This window comes from Rhinichthys klamathensis, unplaced genomic scaffold (assembly GCF_029890125.1).
Source record: "Rhinichthys klamathensis goyatoka isolate OS25496 unplaced genomic scaffold, OSU_Roscu_1.1 h1tg000261l_1, whole genome shotgun sequence".
In the NCBI taxonomy this organism is placed as follows: Eukaryota; Metazoa; Chordata; class Actinopteri; order Cypriniformes; family Leuciscidae; genus Rhinichthys; species Rhinichthys klamathensis.
In genome coordinates, this window is record NW_026606782.1 from 541,426 (window position 1) to 554,417 (window position 12,992).

The 12,992-nt window shown below is 40.0% G+C and overlaps 1 protein-coding gene across 9 annotated transcripts in view; it reads right to left on the reverse strand.

Annotated features, from left to right (window-relative positions):
• The window catches only part of ctnnd2b (catenin (cadherin-associated protein), delta 2b), a 106,416-nt gene that overhangs the window by 76,434 nt on the left and 16,990 nt on the right, over positions 1-12,992 (reverse strand). For 8 of the 9 annotated variants that reach the window (XM_056267545.1, XM_056267544.1, XM_056267542.1 and 5 more), the window contains exon 2: positions 9,152-9,285. In XM_056267545.1, coding sequence (XP_056123520.1) covers positions 9,152-9,280 — 129 coding nt within the window. In that variant the 5' untranslated portion in view covers positions 9,281-9,285. Of the gene's footprint in view, positions 1-2,211; positions 2,351-9,151; positions 9,286-12,992 lie in introns of those variants that run through there. The other variant, XM_056267546.1, reaches the window with a different exon arrangement.

A 12,992-nucleotide genomic window follows, 5' to 3' on the forward strand; every position in this document is an offset into this window, starting at 1 on the left:
CTCCACTGATCCGTCTGTCAATCTCCCGTTCCATCCTTCCCTCACTCGTGAACAAGACCCCAAGATACTTAAACTCCTCCACTGGAACTCTCCACCAACCTGAAGCGAGCAAGCCACCCTTTTCCGACTGAGAACCATGGCCTCGGACTTGGAGGTGCTGATTCTCATCCCAGCCGCTTCACACTCGGTTGTAAACCGTCCATAAAAATTATGAACAGAACCGGTGACAAAGGGCAGCCCTGCCGGAGTTCAACATGCACCGGGACCAAGTCTGACTTACTGCCGGCAATGCGAACCAAGCTCCTGCTCCGGTCGTACAGGGACCGGACAGCCCTTAACAGAGGGCCCCGGACCCTATACTCCCAGAGCACCCTCCACAGGACGCTGCGAGGGACACAGTCGAATGCCTTCTCCAAATCCACAAAGCACATGTGGATTGGTTGGGCAAACTCCCATGAACCCTCCAGCACCCTGGAGAGGGTATATGCTGGTCCAGTGTTCCACGACCGGGACGAAAACCACACTGTTCCTCCTGAATCCGGGGTTCGACTATCAGCATTATTCTCCTCTCCAGTACCCTGGAATACTTTCCTGGGGAGGCTGAGAAGTGTGATCACCCCTGTAGTTGGAACACACCCTCCGGTTCCCTTTCTTGAAAAGAGGGACCACCACCCGTCTGCCAGTCCAGAGGTACTGTCCCTAACCGCCACGCGATGCTGCAGAGGAGTGTCAGCCAAGAAAGCCCCACAACATCCAGAGACTTGAGGTACTCAGGGCGGATCTCATCCACCGCCGGTGCCTTGCCACCGAGGAGCTTCTTAACTACCTCGGTGACTTCAGCTTGGGTGATGGACGAGTCCCCCTCTGAGCCCTCTGCTTCCTCAATGGAAGATGTGTCACGTGTCGGTCGGATTGAGGAGATCCTCAAAGTATTCCTTCCACCGTCCGACGATAGTAAAAGTTATATTGTCAAATATTACTCTTTTTTTTTTTTTTAGTTTTCTATTTTAAGATATTTTAAAATGTAATTTATTCCTGTGGTGGCAAAGCTGAATTTTCAGCTTCAGAAATCATTCTAATTTGCTAATTTGGTGCTCAAGAAACATTTCTTATTATTATAATGTTACAAAACTGTTGTGTTGCTTAATATGTTTGTGGAAACCATGATACATTTTTCAGGATTCTTTGATGAATAAAAAGTTCAAACAACAGCATTATTTGAAATAGAAATATTTTGTAATATAATAAATGTCTCTCACCTTTGATCACTAATGTGTCCTTGCTGATTGAAAGTAATAGTAACTTACTGACCCCAAACTTTTGAACGGTGGTGTATATATGATTAATTATGGGCCCTGGCCATAATGAGTTAATTGGTTGCAAAATACAGTAATTTAAAAATGAAACCGTACATTCTCTTTAACTATTCTACAGTTTCTCCAGATATCTAATGGCAGTATTCTGAACTTTGATAGTCACTGGACTATTCCAGCACTATGCACCACTTTCTCTCCACTTAATTAGATATGCACTGCTTAACATTTAATGACAAACTTGTCAATGTTAAATCAGAGATGAAATCCCAGAGCTCCTCTTTAAAGTAATCACTGTGAAAATCCAGTCAGAAACACTGCACTATGTCCCTGTGCCCGGGGCTACGACAGTCAATGCAACGTTCCCACGTCTTTTGTGACAAGGCTGAAATGAGTTCACTCAGCCACAAGGTCAAAGACACTCTCCCTAGAGCGGTTAATGCTAAGAGGGCTCCAGAACACATCACCTGCTATTTTGGGCACAAACCCAGTTGAAGGCTACAAAAATATCCATTCAGAGTGTTGCAGAGAGCTCTATATGGACCATGACGACTAAAGAGGCGCTAACTGCAGCATTTTCAACAATCACCCCAGTCTAGGGTCTCAATTAATGACGATATGGCAGACGCATCTCTGTGCATTTCCATCAAACAGGCAAGCCGCTCAGCGATAGCTCTTCTGCTGAAAAAGCATGCTCATTTCAACTCTGCAATTACGATTCTAACAAGCATAATCTCTGACCTTTCTTAATTCACATCAACAAGTTTATGATGGAGCCACCAACAGAGAACAACTACTGATTAGACTCTAAATCTACAACAACAAAACTGCTCCAGCTTTTTATCTACCCACAATAAAACACCTGTTGCCTTCACAAATAAAATTACACTGTTCTTACCGGCACATGTACCATACTCCAGAGGCCGTCCGTGCTGAGAACAAGCAGTGTTGGCGCATCACTATCCCACTAGACTGCGTTCATCTCTGCTTATCAAGAGAGTAAAGTCATTAGAGAAACTACAAGAGTGGTAGTGACTGCCTTCCAGCGGGAAAGCAAAAAGTGGAGTGCAGTCAGGCACAAAGGTCGTCATGGCAACAGTGAATTTAGAGCCCCTTTGGCATTATTTATGCAACATTGCATCACAAAGGGTCCCTCCCACCAGCCAGCCAGCCAAATACCACTGCCCTCCAGTCACTCTTCTGCCTCCTCCTAAACTCTTCCCCTCTTTCTGATGCCATCTGTGCTCCACTCTGAAGAGGAGAAGGGGGAGAAGCGGGGTCTCATTGAAAGGGTTGTAGAACGGCAGAGAGAAAGAGGTGTTTTTTGCGGGTCCTGGCAGTAAAAAAGCACCGTTCCACTGAGCAATGCTAAGCTTTGTGCTTCCTCTAGGGATCCTAACAGGCTGTTCTGCTCAGTAGCCTGCAATGGACAGACTCCCTGAGTGGGGAGTAGCCTCCACTTTCCACTTGTCACAAAAGTTGGTTAAATATAACATTCCGTACAGACAGGAAAGCCCTCAGTGAGTCACCTGGACCAAAATTGGTTATTCTTTAGCATTCAATGCATTGTTGTTGTTTTTTCAGCTCCTACACTATACTACTTATTTCATCAGGTAAAAACTGCAAGACCAGAAATGCAACAAGGATTAGAAACAGGAACGTATTCCCATTATCTTAAATATTAACTCCATAAAATGCCATTAAACCTATTTGGCTAGAAAATAAACATCCAAGGGACAGAGAAATTGATTTGACTGCTTCAAGAGCTGAATGTGGTCTTCTGGCCTAAATGCCTAATTGCGCCCTGTGGACAAAGACTGACATTTAAGTTTCTTCATTGGTCCGTTTGATTGCAAAATGTCACTTGGGGTTCGCCTCGCGAGTTCCTTTAAGGATTTAACCCAATTTCTATAATTTCACGGGGTTTAATGAGTCCAGACTCACTCCACAGCCTGACCAAACCACCATACAATGTTAAACAGGCAGGAATGACTCAAATGAATGTACACGTATTCCTGGTTGCAAATTACAGCAAAAATGAATATTTTCAAAAGACCACAGGATAAACTTCAAATAAACTTAAACCATCTTTTAGTTAATAATTTGCTAATTTCTCAAAACAAACTCAACACATTTATGAATATTACAAGTAATTAAAAGAACAGCTTTATTTGATTGAATATGTGACATTAATTATGTGACTGAGGAAATTCGAAATGACTTCACTTCTGGCTAAAGTAAATCACTCCTATCAGATGGAGATATAATGAGCTGATTAACATACTTTCCCTAAAATAATGACCAAAAATGCAGAGTTAGAATTAAATGGGAAGAAATATTCGACCTTAGCTGTACCCCTTACAAACACTGACACTTTCCCCAAAGAATCCTTGCCATGCTCATAATAAAACTTTACATGCCTGTGGCTTTTTTTGAGTAGTTAATGTGTCAATTTAACAACACTAAGATACAATTCTTTAATTAACACCACATTAAAGGGATAAAAACGAGAAAAACTAAAAGCTAAGCTTCTACAGCAGCTCTTCTGAAAATTAATTAAACATAGAATGTCTGTACTTTATAAATATGACTAATATAATCATTATATCAACATAGTGAGAAAGAAACACTCAAAGGGAAATAAAGTGTTCATTATATATATGAAATCACACTCATTGATCTTATACTGCCGATGCAGCACTTACTGTTCTTACCATAGTGTGAGCATTGCATATAAGTCCAAGTTGTTAAACATGCTCTCCCTTGCAGATTGACCAGTGCATGTGATTCTGTTTAGCACAAGTGATACAGGAGAATTTTAATGGGAGAGAGTCGTCGTACACAGGAGAGACTGTGTTCTGCTTGCACGTGCAACCTTGAAAACTGCACACAAAGCACACATACAAGAGACCTGGACATTTTGGTACATTGTTTTTATACATAGCAGAGGGGAGACAGGTCTTCAGTGCTACAGAGCATCCTTTGTCTTTATAATCTACGTTGGTTTTAGATCAACAGTTCAGTTTATTCTGTGATTTTTGCATCATGACCTCTGTCTAAACCACTTTTACCAAATGCCTCCAAAATGGGAGATTGCCATCTAGTGGAGGACAAAAAAAATTGGTGATTTATCATAATTTGAGCGTGTAGACAAGCAGTGGCAGAATGATAAACATTTATTTTCAGTGTATTTTGAAACGGACATCATGCCAGCTGCACTTGATAACAGTATCATGAATCAGAGATTCATGATACTGTATGACAATATGACTATAATAAAAAGCAGACGTAAGAAATTGCTGAAAAACACACAGAAGGTCATACTGAAACATGGATGTGGTTTATGCATACAGAACACACGAAATCATGAAAATATGAGTTTTAGTTTATGGCTTTTCTGCTAGTTTTGGGGTCTTCTTGATGCTAGTGTGCTCCTAAATGTTGACAAAACACTTTTAGAACATGTAAAATATTTCTCTTTTGGTAAATGGACCAGAAATAATGATGTTTTTTCTTTTTTAATAAAATAAACACAAATTATAAAATGAACACCCTGCCTGCTAACATGACCTACCACTGATTAGCAATAGCAAGCAAGGTCTCTTTGTCTAAATATATGAAAAATAAATGAATTTGATCAGAACAAGCAAAAACAACAAATTTTGAATGGCCATTGATGGAGAAATATACTTTTTAAAGCCAAATGGTGTAGTTACAGTATCTACCAGCTGGGGCTAAAATACTATCCCTTGATAGAGAGTAGCAATTCATGGTTCAAAAGTTTGGGATTGGAAAGATTTCTCTTTTCTTTCTTTTTTAAAAGAAATTAATACTTTTATTGAGAAAGGAAGGATGCGTTAAATTGATCAAAAGTGACAGTAAAGATACTTTTAATGTTACAAAATATTTCTATTAAAAATACTAAGTAAAAATAGCATATTTTCTAAGCGATAGATGCCATACACTAAGTGCAAATAGCAATAGACTCTATTTACACTGTAAAAATAGCAGTATTTTCTTTGCAACAAGTGTAGTAGTTAGATACTATTTGTACCTCAGTCTGCCGCCTTATTAGGACAATAAAGCGCTCCCTACACCTACCCCTAACCCTACCCGATAAACACTTTATTATTAAATAACTGGTAGGCACTTTAATTCCACTTTTCACATATTTGCTTCATATTTATTGAAAATAAATGCCTTTCCAATCTGATATGCGATGGAGAAATGTGTCTATCTACCATCTTCTACTCGCCTTACTCCCTACGCCACTGCAGCTGACAAATTACAGGCGTTTTTTGTACTTTGGTCAAGCCCAACCAGATATTGGTGGGCAGAGTTAGTGTAAATAACTTCTACCTACAAGGCAGGCTATTTGCACTGATAATAATAATAATAAATGTTTCTTGAGCTCCAAATCAGCACATTAGAATGATTTCTGAAGGATCATGTGACACTGAAGACTGGAATAATAATGACTGCTAAAAAAAATCAGCTTTGACTTCACAGAAATAAATTACATTTTAAAATATATTAAAATACAAGACAGATATTTTACAGTGCAATAATATTTCACAACATTAATGCATTTTTGATCAAATAAAAGCCTTGTTGAGCATAAGACACTTCTTTCAAAAAAATCGTACAGACCCAAACTTTTGAACACTAACCCTAAATTCTGAAAGTGAACACCAGTGTTTTAGCATTACATAAACAGTAATGTCACAAATCTGACAATGTAATTTTACATTAATGCAAAAATATATATATATATATTTAAATACCAACCATCTTTGCTCAACTGGTAATATATATAGTTGTATAAACCTGGAAACTTAACATCAAGAACATCCAGGTGAACAAAAACACCTGAAACTACGGGTTGACTATTAGTTATTTTAATTTATATTTATTATCAAAAATAAGAACAAAGAGGCAAATTACAAGCAATTGGGCAAATACAACAAAACAAAGATAGAAATGAAATTAACAGTGCTTTATGTTTTTCAGGTAGGGCTATATATCTATTTAACAGTAGCATTCAAGTAAGAAACAATACAGAAACTCAATAAAACTAAAACACTACATAGTCTTCACATGAATTAAATATACATTGATTCATAATAAAGCTACAAGAGTTATTCAGTCAAGAGCAGTGAGTGATTTTCTCTTTATCTTTTGTTGTTTGACAGACAACAGCAGCAGGTTTACTGTATTAGGCTGCTGTCACTTTAAGACCTAATGCGTGGATCCCATTTCTCCGAATCCAATTTCTTTCCCAACTGTTTACGTTCACTTAAAACATAACCGACTGTGTTTACATGAATACTTAATAAAAAATTTTAAAGGCAAGCAAGTCACAACAGTAGCGTGCTCAGTCTATTCTTTGCTATATGTGTTGACCTAAAACTTTTACTTTTTGAAGTAGCCTATTAAAATCATTCAGATATCGCAAGCCATTGCAATATGAATAACGTGCTATGTACATTTGTGATATATCGTGCAGCCCTATTTTTGAATTTTCTCTCAGAGAGAAACACTGTATACGACATACACTCACCGGCCACTTTATTAGGTACACCTGTCCAACTGCTCGTTAACACTTAATTTCTAAGCAGCCAATCACATGGCGGCAACTCAGTGCATTTAGGCATGTAGACATGGTCAAGACAATCTCCTGCAGTTCAAACCGAGCATCAGTATGGTGAAGAAAGCTGATTTGAGTGACTTTGAACGTGGCATGATTGTTGGTGCCAGAAGGGCTGGTCTGAGTATTTCAGAAACTGCTAATCTACTGGGATTTTCACGCACAACCATCTCTAGGGTTTACAGAGAATGGTCCGAAAAAGAAAAAACATCCAGTGAGCGGCAGTTCTGTGGGCGGAAATGCCTTGTTGATGCCAGAGGTCAGAGGAGAATGGCCAGACTGGTTCGAGCTGATAGAAGGGCAACAGTGACTGAAATAACCACTCGTTACAACCGAGGTATGCAGCAAAGCATTTGTGAAGCCACAACACGCACAACCTTGAGGCGGATGGGCTACAACAGCAGAAGACTCCACCGGGTACCACTCATCTCCACTACAAATAGGAAAAAGAGGCTACAATTTGCAAGAGCTCACCAAAATTGAACAGTTGAAGACTGGAAAAATGTTGCCTGGTCTGATGAGTCTCGATTTCTGTTGAGACATTCAGATGTTAGAGTCAGAATTTGGCGTAAACAGAATGAGAACATGGAACCATCATGCCTTGTTACCACTGTGCAGGCTGGTGGTGGTGGTGTAATGGTGTGGGGGATGTTTTCCTGGCACACTTTAGGCCCCTTAGTGCCAATTGGGCATCGTTTAAATGCCACGGCCTACCTGAGCATTGTTTCTGACCATGTCCATCCCTTTATGGCCACCATGTACCCATCCTCTGATGGCTACTTCCACCATGTCACAAAGCTCTAATCATTTCAAATTGGTTTCTTGAACATGACAATGAGTTCACTGTACTAAAATGGCCTCCACAGTCACCAGATCTCAACCCAATAGAGCATCTTTGGGATGTGGTGGAACGGGAGATTCGCATCATGGATGTGCAGCCGACAAATCTGCGGCAACTGTTTGATGCCATCATGTCAATATGGACCAAACTCCCTGAGGAATGCTTCCAGCACCTTGTTGAATCTATGCCACGAAGAATTGAGGCAGTTCTGAAGGCAAAAGGGGGTCCAACCCGTTACTAGCATGGGGTACCTAATAAAGTGGCCGGTGAGTGTAGAGTCATAGACCCTGTCCACCAGTACCCTCTAGTGAGAAGCATCAAAAAACGATGGCAGACAGTTTTTCTCGCTCTGATAGGAGAGCTATTAGACTGGCCCAGAGCAGCCTATGGCTGTGGCCTACTTTAACACTCCCCGTGTAGATTTCCAACCCTGAGAGCATGTCTCTTTTTTCTGCCCCATAGTTAAAAGCAGGAGTGTGAGCTAAACACTAGCAGGAATCGAAGGGCTTGTCACAATCCATTTTTATCTACACATAGTCTTGACTCAAAAATGGCCTCCAGCCAATATAGACATATATATGATTCACTTTGCATATATATATATATATATATATGCAAAGTGAAAGTGAGAAATACTATACATTATTGCACACTAAATTCTGACATGCAATAATCCTATAAATCATTTCATAAACGACTTTTTTTTTATGACAGGAGGGCATAAGCAATTACAATCACCTGTCATTATTCCTGAGAGATCAAGCCAGTTTATCATAAGGTTGTACCAATGTCTATGAAGCTGTCCATCTGCTGACAAGCAGGTGACCAGTCTTATTAAAGATAAGCTGCAGCGACGCAGCGTAGTGACTAGCATACCATGGAGACCTGATTGCAACATGCCGTGTCAAATATTTCACATTTCTTACACCACACAGCCCAAAAACCTACATCCACTACTCCCACTCGTCCGCAAAACCATGTGATACTGAGGCGCAACGGCACATTTGCAGTGTGGTGACCATCAAAAACCATTTGTATCTGTGAATTTAGACACAAGGCGCTAAATGAAACCGGTAGCACGAGATGATGGAAATGACTCACGCGAAAACCCATCAAACCTTGCGGCTCCTTAACCCAGATGGCATATGCAGTTCATCTGAGGGCTGGTATGGTTCTGTGTAATTACTGTTTACGGTATATAAAGATTCAGAGAGTTTCTAATTAAACAGTTGGAAAATTAATGTTTCCATATAGCTTCATACTATGAGTGTGATGGGGAAACATAACCTTCTATCAGAGACAATCTGTAAGAATGAATACATTTACAGTAGTTTGGCATGAAGTACCCACCTGTTCTTTAACAGAGGCCAAGATGGCAGAGGTGGTCTCAGTCTCAGATCCATCTCCATTGGAGGCGTTCAGTACCGGGCTCAACATGCTGGAGTTTTCTGTGTCAAAGGGCTGGTCTGGTACTGGCATTACTTCTGTGAACCAAAACAATAGCATCAATAGTTATTCAAGACGAACTCTGCAAGGCTTTTGTCATGCTTCTGTGTACTAGAGCAATCAGTTTAAAGTTTAAACAGATCCTTTACAAAGACATATTGTCAGTTAAAATTACATAAAAATTTGTGGTTCAGCACTTTTCAGCTGTCATAATACTAATCAAAGTGCTTTATCTACATTTTGATTGTTTGTCGTGATGTAATAATTGTTAGACATATTTAATTAACAGTCTCTGTTTCTTTCAGTCTCTCTCAGTCTCGTCATTGACCTACTTTTGTCTCCTTATCTCTCAAGGTTTATGATTCAAACCAAAATTTCTAAGCTTGTCGCTGACATGCTTTGATTTGTATATATATAAACTTCAGAAAAGACTCTTTTAGTTCATGTGTGTTAGCTTTGATGTCATCTCTACACTAATGTACTCCATAATAAAACTGTTATCTATAAATATTTTTTTTAAATGTAATTTATTCCTGTGATGCAAAGCTGATTTTTTAGCAGCCGTTATTCCAGTCTTCAGTGTCACATGATCCTTCAGAAATGATATGCTGATTTGGTGCTCAAAAAAACATTTCTTACTATTAGCAATGTTGTGAAACAATGAAACAGTTGTGCTGATATTTTTGTGGAAACTATGATTTGTCTTTTTCAGGACTCTTAGATGAATAGGAACTTCAACAGCATTTATTTGAAAAAAATTTTGTATGTCTTTACTGTCGCTTTTGATCAATTCAATGTCTTCTAGCTAAATACAGGTATCGATTTCTTTCATAAAAGAAATAAATACTGACCCCAAACTTTGAACAACCAGAAATATTTGACCCATCCTGCACTTTTAGATAATTACCCATTCAGATGCTCTCTAAAATGAGTAAGCCCCACCACTAATACAACCTAGCAACAGTGATGCAACTAAAGACTAGTTTTTTTGTTTGTTTTTTTAAGAATGACAAGCAAGCCCATAAAAATTCCTGTTTCAAAGGGAAATGCATCACCAAGTGAATTAGAGGGTTTTAAAAAAGATTTTGAGTAATGAAATCCCACTATAATGCTCTGGCTCTCTCAGATCAGATCACTCTCGTCATCCTCAGCTTCCTCCTTGGCAATTCCCTCCCCTCTCAAAATCAACCACCCAAATGTAAAGCTTCCCCAGAGAACAGTCTGCACACAGCAGGAACAGAGAGAAAATGGCTGCTCACGTGCGAATGAGTACCTATGAGTACCTATGAGCACCAGAACACAGAGCCTTTTTACACAACCACATCAGGTACAACTATGAACACGTCTGTTCTGTGTGAAAGAGAGAATATACAACACAGATCTTACTGCCTGAACAGTAAGATCTGTGAAAACAAATTCTAGTCGCTGGTGAGGTACAAGGCGAAATGGGAAAAGTAGGGATAGTTCACCCAAAAATTAAAATTCTGTCAGTAATTACTCACCCTCATGTTGTTCCAACCCCGTAAGACTTTCGCTCATCTTTGGAACACGAATTAAGATATTTTTGATTAAATTTGAGAGCTGGATCACTCCTCCATAGGCTTCAAAGGGATTGAAACTTGCCGGCCCAGAAAAGTTATTAAAGACATTGTTAAAATAGTCCAAGTGACTAAAGTGGCTCGATCTTAAGTTTATCAAGCGACGAGAATACTTTTTGTGTGCAAAACCCCCCCAAAAATAACGACTTTATTCAACTATTAATTTTAGTGGTGCAATATAATATCGGCCGATATGGTCAATTTGTTACACATCGGTATCGTTGCGATGTCAAAATAGGGTCGATGTGAACAGGCCGATAATGATTCCTGTGTATTTGACGTGTGTATAGATGTGAGTGTGGGGGCGGGGATGTTTGTTTTTGCACATACATAAGCGCACATAAGCGCATACATTATGAGCGCAAGTCCTGTCAGTTTAAACATCAAGCGCAAGAAGAGTGGAACTTGCGCGCTGTTTTCTGTCAGCCTTAGGCGTATTTTTGTCCCGCCAAAGCCTTATTTGACCGGTGAGTGATGTAGATGACTGACTGCTGTGCTTGTTTAACTGAGAGAACGAGCAGAGAGAGTGAAAGCCCTGGTCGCGCGCGCACTCTCACCTTCTTCAAACTGTCTTGCTCTCTCTCCCTCCCTCGCACATATTAATGAATTAAGTTGACTGAATATCTTTGAGAATACACGATGGTAAAAGGTCGGAAGACCAAAGTTTTTTTTTTTTTTTTTAACTACCACTGGTTGTGAATTGTGCTAAAATAAAGGCAACGCTATTTTAGCACAATTCACAACTCTGAAGTTTCGATAAACAAAACAAAAAAATCTATCTAGTGATGAAATGTTTTCTGTGTTGAGACAAATCTTGTGCGATGTCCTAAACTGCCTGGATAATCACACAACGTGTGCCGTGGTCCGTTAATGACACGTCCGATTCGTGAACTAATTACTCCTTTGAACCGATTCACTTTATTGAATGGTTAAAACAACTGATCTGTCCAACACTGAACTCAAGAGACATAAATCAGAAACACTTTACAATAAGGTTCCATTTATTAAAGTCTAGTTAACTGCATTAGTTAACATTCTAGTCTGGCAAAGCATCATAGACAAATCATTTCCAGAGGGGCGTCACCAACGGACGTCGCGGATAGACCTAAAACCCATCAGAGCGATGAAGGAGATGACGTATGCAGAGCGGCGGAGAAACATCTCCGTGTGTTGTTCTTTGCTCGGTTTTTAACAAAAAGGAAACGTTCAAATCGCTTAAAACAGACGCGATAGCTGATTCGAACGAGTGATGTTCGACGGCGGCATCCATCTTTGTAATGTAGGCTACAAAATCTGCTTCAAAATCCCAGCGCTGACGTCATCGTGTAAAGCCCGCCCCAACGTTTCTGATTGGTGCCTCGATTTCGACGGATTGGAAATGGGCTTGAATGAGCTCTTTGCCAGACTAACTTTCAGAGCAAATCTAAATTTGCCGGAAGTTGTCTGGGTTTTCCCAGGCTAGCACGTCGGTAAACTAGGAAATTAATTTGCGCTCCCTGGGCGGGTCGGCGCAAAAAGGAGGCGTGTTTCGGCCATAGACTGTAAAAAAATATGGACGTAGTGTCCGTGACGTCACCCATAGGTTTCTGAAGAGCGTTTTTTGAAGCCTAAAGTGGGCGGGGCCGGCCGTCGCCATCTTGGCAGCGCATCACCTCTCATCACTACCGGATAACAGAAAAATGGCCAAAAAGGCAGGACGTGGGTGGAGCTACTGGCCTCGCGTTAAAGTGAAAGCTGATTGAAGAATTAAAGCCAATAGTTTAGTTCACGTTTTTGCCCTTCGAAATATTATAATAGTTAAAAGACGTAACTAAAAGTGAGACTGTGTATAGTGATGTATTTTTATTCTGCTATAAAAATGTGTTATCATGCAGTAACTTACAATATTGCTCTGAGCTTGTGCGTGTGACAGTGATTCATGCGCATACATGTCAGTCAGCATGGCATCGCACGTCAAGTTCGTAAAGAGCTTTATTTAGACCATTTTAAAATCTGATTTTATCAGTGCTGGTACTACTCGACCTCAGTGCTGCATTTGACACTGTCGATCACGACATACTACTTGACAGGCTGGAAAACTGGGTGGGGCTTTCTGGGATAGTCCTAAAATGGTTCAGGTCATACTTAGAAGGGAGAGGTTATTATGT